The sequence below is a fragment of the Onychostoma macrolepis genome, chromosome 02 (genome assembly GCF_012432095.1).
Source record: "Onychostoma macrolepis isolate SWU-2019 chromosome 02, ASM1243209v1, whole genome shotgun sequence".
Lineage (NCBI taxonomy): Eukaryota > Metazoa > Chordata > Actinopteri > Cypriniformes > Cyprinidae > Onychostoma > Onychostoma macrolepis.
In genome coordinates, this window is record NC_081156.1 from 30,075,483 (window position 1) to 30,094,421 (window position 18,939).

Genomic DNA, 18,939 nt, shown 5'->3' on the forward strand with positions numbered 1-18,939 from the left:
TCTTGCAGCGCCGGAGACAGGGAGGCGCCTTCTTGGTGCAGGAACTGGGGGGCGCTCTGGCAGCGCGGTGCTGGACGGGACCAGCGGGGACTCTTGGAAGCGCCTTCGTGGCGCAGGCACTGGGGGGCACTTGCGAGGGGCAGGCACTGGCGGGCTCTTGCGAGGGGCCGGCTCTGGTGGGCTTGCCATACTCTCTGCCGGCGGGCTTGCCATACTCTCTGCCGCGGGCTTGCCATACTCTCTGCCGGCGGGCTTGCCATACTCTCTGCCGGCGGGCTTGCCATACTCTCTGCCGGCGGGCTTGCCATACTCTCTGCCGGCGGCTTGCCATACTCTCTGCGGCGGGCTTGCCATACTCTCTGCCGGCGGGCTTGCCATACTCTCTGCCGGCGGGCTTGCCATACTCTCTCTGCCGGCGGGCTTGCCATACTCTCTGCCGGCGGGCTTGCCATACTCTCTGCCGGCGGGTTTGCCATACTCTCTGCCGGCGGGCTTGCCATACTCTCTGCCGGCGGGCTTGCCATACTCTCTGCCGGCGGGTTTTCCTGGACCGCGAACGGCGGCTGGTGAAGGGAAACGTTGACCTCCAGATCCGCTTTCCCAGTCCAGTAAATCCTCCTCCATGTCCAGCAGCCCCAGATAGATGATCAGCTCATCCTCAGCCGTGATGCAGGGGCGGAGCTCCACCGCGCCACACCGCCCACGGTTGGCTCCTCGCGATGGGCACCGCCGCCGCTCGCACCTGATCTGACGTGTTGGGCTCAACTTCCGGGCGATCTTCCGCTCAGTCGCTCGGCTTCGCGCTGGCTCGCAGATCGCAGCGGGCAATGGCTCTCCGTCATCGGTGGGCTCGGGCTGATGCTCCCTACCGCTGGGAGTTGGTGGGCTGGGCTCTGGGTCTGGAGTGGATCTGGCGAGATCATCCTCGGAAGAGACGGTGAGGGTGATCCGTTTCTCACCAGCATCCACTCCACGGCGGCGAAATCCTCTCGAGGACCACCCTCGGACGACAGCGCTCTGCACGCGGTGTTCAGACTTGCGTTATAGAATGAGCAGAGCGTGCCGTCCGGGTAGCTGGTGTCATTAGCAATCATCAGGAATTTTCTGGTGTGGTCCTCGAGAGATCTGTCCCCCTGCTCCAGCAGGAGGAGGAATTCGGGCCGAACATAGGGATCCATCGAACACAACGGAAAGAAAAAACACTGGGTATAACGAGAAAACAAAACGGAGGGAAAAATACGGAGGTTACTGTATAGGTCGGTCTTTCTGTCACATCTCACAGGGGAGCACGGGAACCAGGAACGAGAAGACGAGGAATTAGCAACACGGGAGTTTAATATATAGACAGGAACACAGATCACAGGTAGGGTAGACACTTACGTAGACACTTACGTAGACACTTAAAGACCGACAAACACTAACTGAAAGGACTGGGGTTTATAAAGACAAGACAATCAGTGAACTAAGGAGACACACCTGGCATCAAATTAAACAATCAAGGGGAGACAGAAACTAGGTCACAGGGCACACATGGGGAGCAAAACACACACAAGACAGTCCAGGGACGTGACAGAAGGTCTGTCTGCACTGAGGGCAGCTGTAAACTCTCCTCTGATCTTCTTTATTCCAGCAGTCTGTAATGCAGCTCATACAGTAACTGTGTCCACAGGGGATGGTCACTGGATCCTTCAGTAGATCCAGACAGATTGAACAGCTGAACTGATCCTGAGCCTCTGAAATACTGCCTTCAGCCATTTCAGAAGCACATAAAGCAGCTTTACAATAGGTATGTTGTGGTGTTTGGTCAACTGAAGATTAAAATGAGCACCTTATTCTGTGTTTGAGAGAGATGTGCACAAAACAGGGGTCTGTAAATGAGAGTATTTTATTGCCAATAGATAATAAAGTTTCAAGCCCACTCTGTTTTACTCCCTCATTGACTTTATTTTTTTAATGTATTTTGTCTTAGTCTTTTAACTGTCATTAAAAACCATTAAAGGCCATTTATTGCAACAGAAAATATCTCATACAAGAGGAGCTATCAGTTATTTATAGCAGGTAATAAAAACATTCTAAGAATGCTCAATTTATTTTTATATACATTCGTGTTATTTTTTAAAATAAGGATTTATTAAAAAGTTTAAGCTGCTTATGTTTTTAAAAAGTTACGAACATAATACATTAAACTTTTAACTTAGACTTTTAAAGGCAAACTAGGAATGGTGAGTGTTTGCAGAGCCTATAATAAGGCCTGTCCAATAATTAAGATGATAATTTAAATATAACCTGCAAGCGTTTGTGCACTTTGGAATTTATATAAGTAGTCAATTAAAGAAATGTTATTATTTAGAGTGAGCATAGTTAAAATGATAATATTACCTAATACTCGCATGACTATGAGTGTGATATTGCATTTATACAACAGTTCAATGCCACAAATGTGTAAATAAATAAGAAACAACAACTTTGGAACTAGTAACAAAGAAACGCCGAGTTAAAATCTTATTGTCACTGAGGAACATGATGTATAGTGCCTAGTTACAATGGTTAAGGTGAATTCTTTTACCGCTAAAACGGATGTAATTCAAGGTTTGGCAGATTCAAGGACCAGACGTAACTGTTGTAAATGTATAATGGTATATGAATAATGTATAATAATAAAAAAAAGAGTGGGCACAACAAAAAAATGACAAAAAAGAGATTGTCACTGTGTATGATTTGTCATGTAGCTCAAAACAAAGAGCATTTGTAAAATCTCAATCTACTCTCTTAGATTATACAGTTTGACCGTTGATCCAAAATATATCGTAAAGCCAGGATAGAGCGGCTGAGTGAATGTGGTCTGGATTCTGTGGATGAGGGTCATTGTGTCAGAGACGCTGTAGAAGGACAGAATCCCTGCTCTGTGATCCACATACACTCCTATTCTACAGGAGCTGGAGAATACAGGGAGATTAGTCTTTATGTTATTGTGCAAAAATAAGCGACTAGATTGAGAGCACTGCAATTTCCAGGACTCATTTTTATATCCAAATAAACAATCTTTAGTTTCTCCTTTCCTGCAGATGCTCTTATATGACACTGATATTCCCACACCACCGCTCCACTCCACCTCCCAGTAACAGCGTCCACACACTCTCTCCCTGCACAACACCTGAGGCCAAACATCAAATCTGTCTGGATGATCAGGATACGGCTGCTCTCTTTGAGTGTGTGCAGCCACTCTTTTGTCCTCAGACAAACGAAGCTGTTTATGCAAAGTGTTCGGATCCAGAGTGAGCTGAAGGGAATCTGATGAAAATGAAAATGTAATTTTAATTTAAACTATTTAATGTAAATCTGTTTCTCAGTTTGTACAGTACATGCATGTTGTATAAGTATAGCTAAAGCACTATCATTAAACAAATACACAAAACTTTAAAAACATATATATACTCTTGCTTTCTCTTTTATTTGCTTCATTTGTTGTTAAAACATTGCCATGTAACCTTTTCATATAAGTATGTTTACTCACTCAGAAATATGTGGTCTACAATTTTCAGAATTCTGTATGACACATATATGTAAGATAGAACTGAATGTGTCACTTTTGTTTCAGCTTTTTAACAGACAAAAAAAAGCTCTAGCATCTAGAACTACAGAAAAGGAGAAAGGATATTTAGTTTAACACTAACCCTTCTGAAACCCATAGTCATTATATTTTTAACTTTTAAACATTTTTTCTGAAACTATATATATTTAATATGAGTATATATAAAATCTGATTCTGGTGTAATGAGTTGTCTAATAATTTTACTGCACAAACAATAACAAGGATAGTAATATCAGTAAATTTTGACCTTGTGGGGACATTTTTTGGTCCCCATTAGGAAACAAGCTTATAAATCATACAGAATGAAGTTTTTTGAAAATGTTAAAATACAGAAAGTTTTGTGTGATGGGTAGGTTTAGGGATAGGGTAAGGGTAAGGGGATAGAAAATACAGTTTGTACAGTATAAAATCCATTGTACCTATGGAATGTTCCCATAAAACATGGAATCCAGTCTGTGTTTGTGTGTGTGTGTGTGTGTGTGTGTGTGTGTGTGTGTGTGTGTGTGTGTGTGTGTCTGTGTGTGTGTGTGTGTGTGTGTGTTTTCAATTTGACTTACACTGTAGGAATTCCTCCCTAGTCCTGGGTTCATTATTGGAAATAATGTCGATGTATGTTACTAAGAAAATAAACACATGTAATTAGTTATTAGTGTTATTTTCCATCTTTACTGTGTTATTCCTATGCATGTCTACACTATCATGTATGTTGCACTATGTCCGTAATTTCTTCTGCACTGGAAACTCCTGTGATCAAGTCAAAATACTTGTGTATGTAAACATACTTGGTAATAAAGCAATAATAATTTTAATAATTATATGAAACAAGTATTGTATTCATATTGAATGTTACTATACTCCAGTTTCTTCAACATTGTTACAAAATATATATTTTTTCTGAAAGCAACTGTTTCTGTTACTGTACCTTGACCAGATAACCGTTCTATTTTCTCTTTACAGAACTCCTCCAGTATTTCTTTCAAGCGAGAGATGGATTTTCTCACATCATCATAAGGGAGGACAGAACTGACAGCAACTCTGGGAACACCTGTAGATTCCATAGGTTCAGCGAGAGACTGGAAACTCTAGAAAGAATAAATACACAGAAAAATCAAAGATAAGAAGAAACAAAAATCGTATTTTATCCATTAAGGGTAAGCATATTATAATTCCACACAAATATTTTGTGAACCCTTTGTTTCAGTTTTATTATTGTTAGTTTTGCAGTGTCCATTTTTGAATCAAGTTTGTATCAAGTTGAAAATAAAGAATTAAAAAAAGTTAGAGTTAACATTACCTACATTTAGTTTATTTCTAAGATCTAAATATTGAGTGTGTGTGTGTGTGCATGGGCTAACAATGTGTTCACAGCCTCAACTTCAGCAGTATCTGTACTGTATTAATTTTGTCATTTTATTGTTCTCATGGGCTCTTCAGACCAATGAAAATGAAATCAGAAATGAAAATGACAAAAACTACATTGATCCAAAGCCAAACAATGTGTTTTGGTGTATACCATATAATTGGTATCAGACAAAACTTGAACTGTTCTTTTTATATATACAAAACAAAACTGATATGTTTTGAGGGATCTGGTCAAATGGATCTAATATATGAATTACTATTTTAGTATCTCAGATAATGGTTTTAAACAGTAAAATTAGGAAATAATTCTCTAGTCAAAAGACAATGTTTAGGACAACAGTCCTGCTACCTCTAGGAAATGGATGTAATCATGTGTGTGTAAAAGCTGTTCCAGCTTAGCATCTCTCCTCCTCAGATCATCAATCTCCTGCTCCAGTTGCTTCAAGAGTCCTTCAGCTCGATTCACTTCAGCCTTTTCCTGATTTCTGATCATCTGTATCATCTCGGAGCGGCTGCTCCTAATGGAACGGATCAGTTCATTAAAGATCCTTTCACAGTCCTTCACCGCCGCCTGTGCAGAGCACTGTTACGACACACAGACAATCAGATCATCAGTCTGTTAGCCACAGTGGGCTTCAGTGGAACTGGAAAATGTGGTCCAACACTAACCAGATTAGTCTGAGTCTCACCTTGTGAGTCTTAATAGCCTCTCTGAGCTCTTGAAGCTTCTTCTGTCTCTCTTGGATTCTCTGCTGGCATTTTTCTTGCATCTCTCCAACCTGATTCTGAGGCATGGAAAAAAATGAAAACATTAGAAATCTTTAGTAATCCTCAATGGACTCGAAATGTTTTAGTGAGGAAAGATTATCAGTTATCATCAGTTTGATTGAATGGTTTCCAGATATTTCAAATATATTATGTTCTAATCTCATCATATACTGCCTAATTTGCTTAATAACTGCAACTGCTATCTACACAGTTTACTTACATGTGCATACCTGTTTCTCAGTCCTCTCTGCTTCAGCTGAAACAGTATCGTGATTTTTGTGTTCATCCATCACACAAATCAAACAAATACATCGCTGGTCAGTTCGACAAAAAGCCTCCAGCAGTCGGTCATGTTTAGAGCAGATCATCTCCTGGATTCGTCCAGCATCAGTCAGTTTATGCCTCTTACTTGAATGAGATTCCTCATGACACTCAAAGTGAGTTTGGCAGTAAGATTCCAAACACTTAAGACAGGACTTAATAGCTTTACGTTTCCTTACAGTACAAACATCACACTCCACATCTCCTGGTTCAGCGTAACTGAGAGACTGAGCCATCTGGTCTTTTTTCTTCTTCAGTTTCTCCACCATTTCAGCAAACACCACATTCTTGTTTAAAGCAGGTCTTGGAGTGAAGGTCTGTCTGCACTGAGGGCAGCTGTAAACTCTGCACTGATCTTCTTTATTCCAGAAGTCTGTAATACAGCTCATACAGTAACTGTGTCCACAGGGGATGGTCACTGGATCCTTCAGTAGATCCAGACAGATTGAACAGCTGAACTGATCCTCAGCCACTGAAATGTTAGCTTCAGCCATTGCACTGCACATAAAATCAGACAGAGAGATAAATACAGCGACTTACATACATAGGTTACTATACATAGGTTTCGTTTTCGCTGAAATGAAGAGATAAAAGGGTTTCCTGGGGTTTAAGGGACGTGTGCAAAACAGGTAGTAGGTTATCTCCGGTGCGACTCGCCTGTATTTTACTGTCTATAATAAAGGACATCCACTAGGTGTCAGTCTCACGCTGAAGCCAACGCAGGATGATGGACTGGTAAGAGGCTCATCATTCATCAGTCACACATACAGTCTCTGTTCAATGTTTCTTTGTTTGTTTTGTGCTTGAGCACATGGCTTTGTTTGTGTTGGCCATGTGCTCCTCTTGTTTCCAGTTACCACGCCCCTTGTCTTGTCCATGTTTTGGATCAACAGTGAAATTGTTGTGTTCAGAGATTCTGTGAATAATAGTGTTATATTACAGGTTTAAGCTTATTTTAGATGGATTTTAATTATTATTTGTTCTGTTATATTGGTGGTTATGGGTTGAAAAAAAAATGCTAGTACCTGTATTCATAAATAGGATACAAGTCGCTGAACTCTCGAAGTAGCTTAAATCATGTCTTCTGAATTTGTTCTAAATAAGATTAAACTAGGGCCTACTACTGACACCAGACTTTGAAAATATTACAGTGCTTTACAGAGGGCTTTGACAAGCTAAAATAGACTCTTGCTAAGTTGCGTTGCTATTAAGGACATTGTTTTTCATTAAAATTTTATTTTATGAACGTCATCGTCTGAATTGTTGTATTGACAAATCAGAAACTCGCACCAAAACGTCGTATAAGTGATTTATTAAATCTCAAATGTTGGCCTGACGTGCATAATATATATATATATATATATATATATATATATATATATATATATATATATATAAAATAAGAATAAACTGTTATCTAATAAAATATAAACGCATTATGCTTTTGTTTTGTAGCTAGTTAAAATAATATAAATAAATTTAATAAATAAAATGGTTAAAATTGAATGTTAAAAGTTAAAATTAAATGGATCAAAAATAAATAGTTTAGTGATTTTAATGTATTATTTTACATTCTTTTTTTCTCTTTTTTTCAAACAATGCAATTATGTACATATTAATAAAAAACATATACATCTCACAACAGTAGTAGAAGAAAAAAACAAAGGAAAAAGGGTATACAGAGAAAAAAAAATTCAAATAAAAAAATAAAATCTGTGCCAGGGAAAAAATAAAAACATTTAATTAACCAAATTAAACCGACATAGTGCTTCATAGATCTTTTTAGCTTTTCTGTTTCTAATATTGTGCAAAGTAGTACCATATTGTTTAATTTCTTTAATAAAATGTTCACAATTTGGCTTAGCTTTAGCCCATTTCTTTACATGAACATTATTTTTCTAATGTAAACACTGGATCACCATTGAAATGCGCTTCGTGTGAGCGCCATCTACTGTCCCAACGGTGCCAGATAAAATAAACTTGAGGACTTGTATATAATTGTTATCGTTAGTATACGTATTTATACAATTTTGTGTGCAGGCAGTGAAAATATGGAAGTTAATAATTTTAGGTTTGTGTCGTTCCGTTGAATCTAGTAGCCTGTTCAGTATACCAATTGCAACTAATGTACGTTTTGAGCTCATATTAATGTAAAATTAAAAAAATATATGAAAAAAAAATCAGTTTAAAAAGTTTTTAGAAGCAGTCATACTCCCATCTATGTTCTCTGTGGTCACACCGTTTGACAAACAATTTTGCACACGTCTCGAAACAGGAAACGCTTTTGAGAGAAACCGCAAAGCTGTGTGTTTGTGTTGTCAAGTAGTTGTCTGTATCGTCATATACGTGGAGGAACATGGCAGAAGCCAGTATTTCAGTGGGCGAGGATCAGTTCAGCTGTTCAATCTGTCTGGATCTACTGAAGGATCCAGTGACCATCCCCTGTGGACACAGTTACTGTATGAGCTGTATTACAGACTTCTGGAATAAAGAAGATCAGAAGAGAGTTTACAGCTGCCCTCAGTGCAGACAGACCTTCACTCCAAGACCTGCTTTAAACAAGAATGTGATGCTGGATGAAATGATGGACAACCTGAAGAAGACAAGATCTGCTCTCAGTTACGCTGAACCTGGAGATGTGGAGTGTGACGTCTGTTCTGGAAGGAAACGCAAAGCTTTAAAGTCTTGTCTGATGTGTCTAGAATCATACTGTCAAACTCACTTTGAGTGTCATGAGGAATCTCATACGAGGAAACGACACAAAGTGACCGATGCCACTGGACGAATCCAGGAGATGATCTGCTCTGAACATGACAGACTACTCGAGGTTTTTTGTCGTTCTGACCAGAAGTGTATTTGTTTGATGTGTGTTATGAATGAACACAAAAATCACGATACTGTTTCAGCTGAAGCAGAGAGGACAGAGAAACAGGTATGAAATGAAAATACATATTAATAGACTGTTAGTTTTTGCAGTTATTGTATCAAGTTGCTGGGTATGCTAGTTAACAATGATATATCTCACAAAATTAGAGATTTTGAGCTCCTTGTGGAAAACCAAGTCTTCTAATGTTTACAATTATTTGTTCATCAGAAACAAGTTGGAGAGACAGTAATAATTATACAGAAGAAAATTCAAGAGAGGCAAACAGAGCTTCAGAAGCTGAGAGAGTCTGTGCAGACTCACAAGGTGAGAATAAGAGAAAAATAACTGTCTGATTGAATGGACTGATTCTAATGGTTCTCTCTTTATGTCATAACAGCGCTCTGCACAGGCGGCAGTGGAGGACTGTAAGAGGATCTTTACTGAACTGATCCACTGCATTGAGAGAAGCCGCTCTGAGGTGATACAGATGATCAGAGATCGGGAAAAAGCTGAAGTGAGTCGAGCTGAAGACCTCTTGAAGCAACTGGAGCAGGAGATTTATGATCTGACAAGGAGAGACACTGAGCTGAAGCAGCTTTTACACACAGAAAACCACATCCATTTCCTACAGGTTTGTAAAGATTTACAGGTTTATAAAGCTTGTACTGCAGACTCTTTAATGGACATTTGATTTGCTTTGATTAAAGCTTACTGTATAATTGCCAGTTGTTCTGATCAGTGTCAAGATTGTATGATGTATTGTAATGAATATGCCTTGCACTTTTACTTTCATCTGTGATCCTTTAAATTTCTTGGACTGTTTCAATTCATAATTACATGATCATTTACATATTTGCTTGTTGTCTTTTTAGAATTTTCAGCATCCCTCTGTACCTCCTACATCTTCAGACAGCACCACTGTCGGTTCTCTGCTCTCTTATGATGACGTGAGAAGCTCTCTCTCTATAATAAGAAGTAAATTAGAGAATTTCTGCAGAGAGGAGATAGAAAAGATATCTGGTGAAGGTAAAGTTCAGACTCATCTTGTAAAATAGAGTTAATAAATAAATATTGTGTGGATGTGAATAATAAATAATAATTGTTAATAACATTTAATCAATTGTTAATAATATTACTACATTATTGGTATTAGTACATTATTAGTATTGATTAACAGTAATATTAATAGTTTAATAGTATTGATATCTTTATTAAATATCTGTTTGTTTCTATATAGTGAATATCAAAATCCTCACACCCATCACTGAACCCAAAACAAGAGAGCACTTCTTACACCGTAAGTGTTATGAATAATAATACAAATAAAGCAAACACTAGACAAATTTATACACATTTAAAGGTGAAGTGTTTAATTTCTGTACTAACTGCACTAACAACATTGCATTAGGATTGTTTGAGTTGTCCGACAGCAAACTCCAAACAATGGCAGACAAAGGGAGTGTTTGATTATTATTATTATTACTATTATTATTATTATTGTTATTATTATGCAATTCTGTCCTAGTAGTGGCAAAAAATTGAAATTTTACTTACAATTGTTGTAGGCTTTAAATGTATTTTGATAAAACCATTTCACCTGAAAACTTATGTAATAGATCAGTGATCTGTTGTTGCTACTTGTATGTCTATGATTGATTGTTGCATCACTTAATGTTCTGACAGTTAAGATTTCTTTATTAAAATGCAGATTGTCTGTGTTTTTTTTTCTCCATCAGATTACCATCAGTTTACTCTGGATTCAGAGTCGGTGCATAAACACCTCTGTCTTTCTGAGGAGAACAGAGTGGCTGCTTGCACTGCTACCCTGCAGCCGTATCCTGATCATCCAGACAGATTTGATGTTTGGCCTCAGGTGTTGTGTAGAGAGAGTGTGTGTGGATGCTGTTACTGGGAGGTGGAGTGGAGCGGGACTCATGGTGTGGGAATATCAGTGGCATATAAAAGCATCAGCAGGAAGGGACAGGGTAATGCGTGTAAATTTGGATGCAATGATCAGTCCTGGAGATTGTTCTGCTTACCCTCTGGATATTTATTTAGTCACAATAACAAAAAATCTGAAGTCCATGTATCCTCCAGCTCCTGTAGAATAGGAGTGTATGTGGATCACAGAGCAGGAATTATGTCCTTCTACAGCGTCTCTGACACAATGACCCTCATCCACAGAATCCAGACCACATTCACTCAACCGCTCTATCCGGGGTTTGGCATAACTAAGGACTCATCAGTGAAACTGTGTCCTTTAGCAGTACAGATGAAGTAGAGCTTCTACAAATATATTAATTGTAGTCTACAACTAACTAGTGCAACATCCTCAAGTTATGCAGTGGTCAGACAGATTCGATTACAGATTACTATGTCTGTTTTTGAAGCAATTGATAGCAAAATTTTGGAAGAAATAGTACAGCACCTTAAATTGTCAACCTGCTATCTTGACACACTTCCAACATCTTGTTTTTTAAAAAAAGGTGTGCTTAACTGTTTAGAAGCAGATCTCTTGGAAGTGGTAAATGCCTCACCTCTTTCTGGGACCTTTCCAAGCTCCCTGAAAACTGCAGTTATTGAGCCTCTTTTGAAAAAGAGCAATCTTGATAACACCATATTGAGCAACTATAGACCAATATCAAATCTTCCTTTTATAGGCAAAATTATTGAAAAGGTAATCTGGTTTCCGAACGCATCACAGCACAGAGACAGCACTCATTAAGATAATAAATTATATTCACTTTAATTCTGATTCTGGCAAAATATCAGTGTTGGTACTACTAGATCTTAGTGCTGCGTTTGACACATAACATACTTCTAGAGAGACTGGAAAACTGGGTCAGGCTTTCTGGGATGGTACTCAAATGGTTCAGGTTGAAAGGAGTGAAATTATTTCCCTATGAAATTAATTCCTCATGAAGCCCAAACTCAGGAACTCTCGCAACACATGCCATGCAACAAAACAATAAACTTTCTAATCTGACAGGAAGAAGAAACAACTGTCCTTTCACCCACCCTTAAGCCCCCCTCCTTCCTTTCTGGGCAGATGGCCCAGGTCACCAAAAGTTGACTTAGGAGTGTCAAGAACTCAAGTTACTATACTTATAATGCATAACTGTATCTTCAGAATTCATAATCATAACCCTTTCATGTTTGGTATCGGTCTAAAGATCTCTCTGCGATTGGTAAACTGGTCTCAATTTCACAGTAGTCACTTATACTATTATACTTATTACTTATATTATATTAAACTTTTGTAGAACTGTGTTCTGCTGCTGAGCGGTGGGTCCCCCTTTAGGAGTCTGTGAGAATGTTTATCTATCTTCTGCCAGGTGTGACCCTGGAGCACGGGAATCTAAAAACCAAAAGGTCTTTTATGTTTTTACAACTTATTTGAAACTGTGTTATCTGGGTATAAACATTTTTTAAATTCCTTGTTATTATTATTTTTTAATGACTATTTCACTTCTTTTTATGTAAAGCACTTTGAATTACCACTGTGTATGAAATGTGCTATATAAATAAACTTGCCTTGCCTTGCCTATATAAAGGAGGTGACAAAAGATTCTACTTTGGGATTCTATAGCCAGAAACCCCCATGCAGTGTGTGAGAGTCTCTGCAGCTTTGCACCAGAACTCTCGCTGTTGTGTCTCTCTGCTGTCAGGTATGCATTTAGTTTTTTTCACAATTGCAATATTTCTAAATTGGCTACAAATTGTTTCATTATGTAATTGGCATGATACAATTTTACCTGATTAATAATAATAAATAATAATAATAAATTGTTATATTTGTTTCTGATCTCTTCTGAAATCATTTTTTCAAGTAGATTAATGTGTAGTGGTATTTCCACAAATCTGCGTTCAGGACGGGTCATACCGGACCACCAATGGATAAACCATGGGGAACACTATTAGGGGCTTCTGATTTCTAACTGTCACTGTCTTAAAACGGTGTAGCTATCGTGGTTATAGGGGAAAAAATACACTTTTTGTTATGAGCATGCAGGGTGTAGCTCAATTAAAGGTATTATAACCACTCTGCATCCTCTGAGTAAGTTCAGAACTGACGAGTTTGTGTCTGTGGGTTCACTATCGGCCGAGTGCAATTCTTGTGCGATACCTGGTCCCTAATGAACGAAGAATTGAAAGTATGGGATTTCCAGAATAATCAAATATCCAAATTAATATACAATCGATATCTGTGATCAGTTTTTAATTAAGAATATTGCCTAAATTTAACGATAACTTGAAATTGGAGTAAGATTGAACACGGAGCTAGACCAAAATTGAAATTTAACCATGTTAAGTTCAGAGGTGCAAGTAAAAGACCAAACATGCATTAAACCTTCGACCAGGCCGCTGGATTCCGCTTTTTGGGCTGGCGGGTGGATTCTTACAAGGTCATACTTAGAGGTTATTATTGTGAGTATAGGAGAGCATAAATCTAAGTGGACGTCCATGACATGCGGAGTCCCACAAGGCTCAATTCTTGCGCCGCTCTTGTTTAGCCTGTATATGCTCCTACTAAGTCAAATAATGAAAAGAACCAAACTGCCTATCACAGCTATGCAGATGATAACCAGATTTACCTAGCCTTATTGCCAAAAGACTATAGCCCCATTGACTCCCTCTACCAATGCATTGATGAAATTAACAGTTGAATGTGCCAGAACATTCTTCAGTTAAACAAGGAGAAAACTGAATTCATTGCATTTGGAAACAAAGATGAAGTTCTCAAGGTGAATGCATACCTTGACTCTAGGGGTCAAACAACTAAAAATCAAGTCAAGAATCTTGGTGTGTTTCTGGAGACAGATCTTAGTTTCAGTAGTCATGTCAAAGCAGTAACTAAATCAGCATACTGTCATCTCAAAAACATTTCAAGAATTAGATGTTTTGTTTTCAAAGACCCAGAGTAGTATGCCTCCTATGTTTCTTCCTGAACTGTCCAGAGTTCCTCCAGAGTCTCAAGCAAGTCTCGAGCCACCTTCCTTCCTCCGCACAGACCATATGACTGTGCTATAGACCTGGTTCCTGCAGCATGCCCACCATTGGGTAGACTTTACTCCCTCTCTGCCCCTGAGAGGGCTGCTATGAAGAAGTACCTTAAGGAAGCCTTGGATAATTGTTTGATTCGTCTTTCGACCTCACCTGCTGTAGTGGGTTTTTTTCCTTTTTTTTTTTTTTTTTTGAGAAGAAGGATGGTGACCTCAGGCCCTGCATCGACTACAGCAGTCTTAACCACAACACCATTAGGACTCGCTACCCCCTGCCCCTGATGACCACTGCTTTTGAGATCCTGCAGGGTGCTACCATTTTCACTAAGTTGGATCTCCGAAATGCCTACCATCTGGTCACGATTCGAGAAGGTGATGAGTGGAAGCAGGCCATTATGAGTACAATGTAATGCCCTTTGGCCTGGCCAATGCCCCAGCAGTTCTCCAGGCGTTCATTAATGATGTCCTTAGGGAGATGCTGAACAAGTTCATTTTCGTCTACTTTGACGATATCCTCATCTTCTAATGTAACTAACAAGACCATATTCAACTTGTTTGACAGGTCCTGTCTCAGTTACTTAAACATAGCCTCTTCGTCAAGCTGGAGAAGAGCGAGTTTCATATGTCCTCAGTCCCATTCCTCGGCTTCATTGTTTCCAAGGGCAGTCTCCAGATGGATCCTGCAGTGCAATGCAGTACATGCAGTGCAAGAATGGCCAGGGAAAGACTGAAAGCACTAGAAAAATTATGAATATGAAATGAACAAAAATAAGATACAGTGATGAAAACATAATTACCTGCTTCCTCCCCACCACCCAGGTTGTTTACATATGTCTTTTTCTAAATGAATTGTAAGAACTCATCACTGGACTGCTGTTTACCTCCTGGTCGGCAGGTGGTGCCTGTCTCCAGGCTCCTGCTGAACACTACCATTCATTAAGCCTGATGTGCGACACCTGTGTTTAGCCCTATATCAATGGTTTTGTGCCATGCTTTATTGTTTAGTCTTGAGCCTATGTTACCAGTTGCCTGCTGAAAGTTAAGTTAAGTCTGTATTCTTGTTCTTGGACTCTAGTTTCTACTTTGCTTTTCACTGTTTTTAGAAGCTCTGCTTTTCACTGTTTTTAGAAGCTCTGCTTCCTTTGTTTTGTTGCACTTTTGCCTTTTGCTGGAGCTCAACGATTCCTTGGTTTTTGCTACCTCTGCTCTTGACTTCATTAATTGGGGAGTTAGCTCAATCAGTAAATTCAGTGACTTTGAACATAATAGACCTGGGTTTGATCCCCACCTAGAACAGACCGTTACATAAATCTCAAGTGATTCTGTAGCATTTCCAGCACCACGGTTTATGATTATGGTTAAAATTATGAAAAAACTCTCTAATAAAAAGACTCATAACTGCACTTTATTGTTAGAGTGATGTAGTAAACTGCTGCTGCAGAAATGACCTTTGTTGTTCAGATTTTTCAAACCACTTCACAGAAGTTTGAAAATGGGTAAACCCTCAGAAACACTGTATTGTTAAATCTTATTATGCCTCATACATTATTAACATCATCATTACGCTTCTATATTCCATATTGTTAAACTTATTTATCTATTATACTTTTCTACCTGTTTCTCTGTCCTCTCTGCTTCAGCCAAAACAGTGTCATGGTTTGTATGGTCATCCATCACACACATTAAACAAATACATTCAGTACGACAATAAGCCTCCAAAAGCCGGAATTAGGTCCAGGGAACAATTAATCACATTGTGCCTCTTTTCTTTAAACAAGCTTATCTTTAATTACACCTTGAAAACTATAGTTTCCTTGAAATGATAAGCTTGAATAGTTTCTGTCACAATCTAAAAATGCTGGGTTAAATATGGACAACCCCAGCGATTGGGTTGTTTTCAACCAACAGTTGGGTTAAACATTTAACCCAACCGCTAGGTCAAAACAACCCAATCGTTGGGTTTGTCCATATTTTACCCAGCGCTGGGTTGTATTTGACCCAGCATGGTTATAAAACAGGTACATTCATAGTTTGACAAGTAGCCTATGACTTTTTTTTTTTTTCAAAGAATGTTATCCTTTCCTGATCCTGTGTCTCACTAATTGTAATCAGGGCTTGGAGTTATCGCTGAGTTGATAAATTGAATCAGGTTTGTTAGATAGCGTGACATAAAATAAGCAGTGTTGGCTTGGAGAGCATCCAGTGGCAGTGCTGAGGTTTAAGGGGGTCAGATTTTGCATGACTGGTCTTAGTAAGTTAAATACAAGTTGAATCTATGTCTATTCTGCCATTAGGATATTAAAAAACAAAAATGTTTCAAAATGAAGCTTTGTAAATGTGCTGATGATAAAGAAATTTAGTGTCATAATACTTACGCTTATTATATTATAAACAAGCAAAAGTGAGATGTTATAGTTTATGGTTCCTTAACTTTCTGTTTGAGAGATATACATAACAATGTGTATAAAATTTACCAAGAGACAGCAGATGTGAATTTTAAAATGCAATAAGCTTTTAGTCCCACTTCTATTGCTTCAACATACGAGGGTACGTTTCTCATAAACTTTTTCATTAAGGACAAAGGCCAAAAAACTGTTTAAATAAACGTTGACCTGTAGTAAGTAAGCTCTCTTATATTTAAGCAAGATACCATCAAAAAGGAATTCTGTCTTTATATGCAGATGACCTCTGTAAGTGTGCTTGCACAGACCTGTACCCAAAATTGTACCAAATATTAGGACAATATACTCCTGAGGGTATAAGGGTCATTCCACGAAATTGGTGCCTTTTGCATCCCTACGAAATAATCAAACATAGAATTAATTTAACAACAAATAAATTTGCGATTTAAAAACATAACAATACCATGCATTCTTTCATCAATATTACATAAATAAAAGTCAATTAAATATTATTTTAAATAATTTAAATCGCATTTACACTGGTAAGGGTAAGGTCTGTCCCTCACTATGATTTTTCTTTTTCAGCAGTACTTTTACTTTGCAAAATGAAGGCAAAATTATATAAAAGTTACATTTGCATATTGTTCTAAATACAGTCTCATTGTTAAGCAATTTTAACTATACATTTTTTTCTATAAATTATAAATCATTTTATTGGTGTCCCCTGATTTCATAATATATTGTACTTTCAAGTGACATTACTTCTGGAGGTTACATTATCTTTCAACCAGGATTCCAACACTTAAAACTCAAGCATGTTTCTCACACTCCTCTATAATGTTCTATTTTTGATTATTTATCAGGCCTGACTGAGGGGGGTTGGGGGGATGGGGCATCATGCAATGTCAATACTGTTACCATTTTTAAAATGTAAATTTAAACAATTATTTATCACATTTAATATAATCAATATCTACAAGTAACACCCTTTCAAAGTGTATAACATGTGCTTCTGTGAACTTGACTATTAGCAATTAGCAATTTTGTTTGAAATCGTCAAACCTGTCACTGTCATCCAGTTACTTTTTAGAATAACAGGTTTTGACATGTGGGTAACAGGGACAGGGCTGGACTGGGACAAAAAATAGGCCCTGGCATTTTTGGTCCTGGTGGCCCACCACCATATATATATATATAAAAGTTTTTGAACAGTAAGATTTTTCATTATTTTTTTTTTTTTAAGAAGTCTCTTCTGCTAACCAAGTCTGCATTTCTTTGATCCAAAATACAGCAAAAACAGTAATATTGTGAAATATTTTTACTATTTAAAATTTTTCTATTTGAATATATTTTAAAATGTAATTTATTCCTGTGATCAAAGATGAATTTTCAGCATCATCACTCCAGTCACATGATCGTTCAGAAATCATTCAAATATTCTGATTTGCTGCTCAAAATACATTTATTATTATTATGTTGAAAACAGCTGAGTATAAATTTTTTCAGGTTTCTTTGACGAATAGAAAGTTCAGATGAACAGCATTTATCTAAAATAGAAATCTTTTGTAACATTATGAACGTCTTTATCATCATATTTGATCAATTTAAAGCATCCTTGCTAAATAAAAGTATTAATTTCCATAATTTTTGATTATCTGTGTAAAATTCAAACATTTTAAAGGCCACCCTATATCATTCAGTGGCATATGAGGTTCAGTTACATTTTTGGTTATCGTTGGTATTGTTACTATTACTATTGTTGTTGTACCAGGATAGGATGATCAGTCTCAATATATGACATAGTCACCACTGATAAGCTACTACTAAATATACTGGAGAAATGTCCTGTAAAGCTGATTTGCAATGATTTGTATTGTGAAAAGCACTTTACAAATAAACTTGAATTGAAAATTGAATAAAACTCTTTTTTTCCATAACTCATTGTCAATAATGCATCCATGTACTGTAAATTCAATTATAAACAAGAGCAGCAAGGTGACTGCAGACTCTCACCCCAGTCTTGCAGTGTTCAAGAAAGTGAAACCAAATTTCATACAATGGATTATCTATAATATCTATATAATCTATATTGTTTCACAATTTATGTATCTAAAAGTTTACAGTTGATCTAAAATAAACCTCAAAACCCAGGATAGAGTGGTTGAGTGTCCTATTCTACAGAAGCTACATTCAGTCTGTTTGGTATTGTGCTACTTCCAGTCTCTTCCTGTTGACACTCTTTTATGATCTTTTATATTCTCTCCTCTTGACCTCCCAACAGCATCCACACACATACTCTCTGTTTGGGAAACATAATGATAGAGTTTATTCTAAACAGAAAATATTCTAAAAGTATTTAAAATAAACAACTACTTTATGTATAGCCTATGTATTTTATTTTATGTATAGCCTATGTATCTCCCTTTCTCATAGTGTGCATTCATGTGTTTTAAGAACTTATATTCAGCGAATTCTCAGACTATTATACAAATAAGTAGAGCCATATTAAGGAAAAATTATATAAACACTTCTGGGAACACTATAGGCTATAATATTTCAAAGTGTAATGTATGGGATACCAAGTAGGCTACTAGCTCCGCCTGGCACAACACAGTCATTGAAAAT

The 18,939-nt window shown here is 37.7% G+C and overlaps 2 protein-coding genes across 2 annotated transcripts; one reads left to right on the forward strand and one right to left on the reverse strand.

Annotated features, from left to right (window-relative positions):
* Positions 1–1,784: 1,784 nt before the first annotated feature.
* LOC131529114 (tripartite motif-containing protein 16-like) lies at positions 1,785–6,836 on the reverse strand. Its single transcript, XM_058758647.1, has 6 exons — positions 5,953–6,836; positions 5,644–5,739; positions 5,304–5,537; positions 4,515–4,674; positions 4,150–4,209; positions 1,785–3,291 (listed from the first exon to the last, which is right to left on the reverse strand). The coding sequence occupies exons 1-6, from the start codon at positions 6,547–6,549 to the stop codon at positions 2,762–2,764; spliced, it is 1,677 nt and encodes a 558-aa protein (XP_058614630.1). The 5' UTR covers positions 6,550–6,836; the 3' UTR covers positions 1,785–2,761.
* Positions 6,837–7,697: 861 nt separating this feature from the next.
* On the forward strand, positions 7,698–12,876 carry LOC131529124 (tripartite motif-containing protein 16-like). The gene is made up of 6 exons (XM_058758671.1): positions 7,698–8,975; positions 9,138–9,233; positions 9,307–9,540; positions 9,782–9,935; positions 10,147–10,206; positions 10,646–12,876. Exons 1-6 carry the CDS (start codon positions 8,400–8,402, stop codon positions 11,188–11,190), a joined length of 1,665 nt encoding a protein of 554 aa, XP_058614654.1. The 5' UTR covers positions 7,698–8,399; the 3' UTR covers positions 11,191–12,876.
* The last annotated feature ends 6,063 nt before the right edge of the window (positions 12,877–18,939 follow it).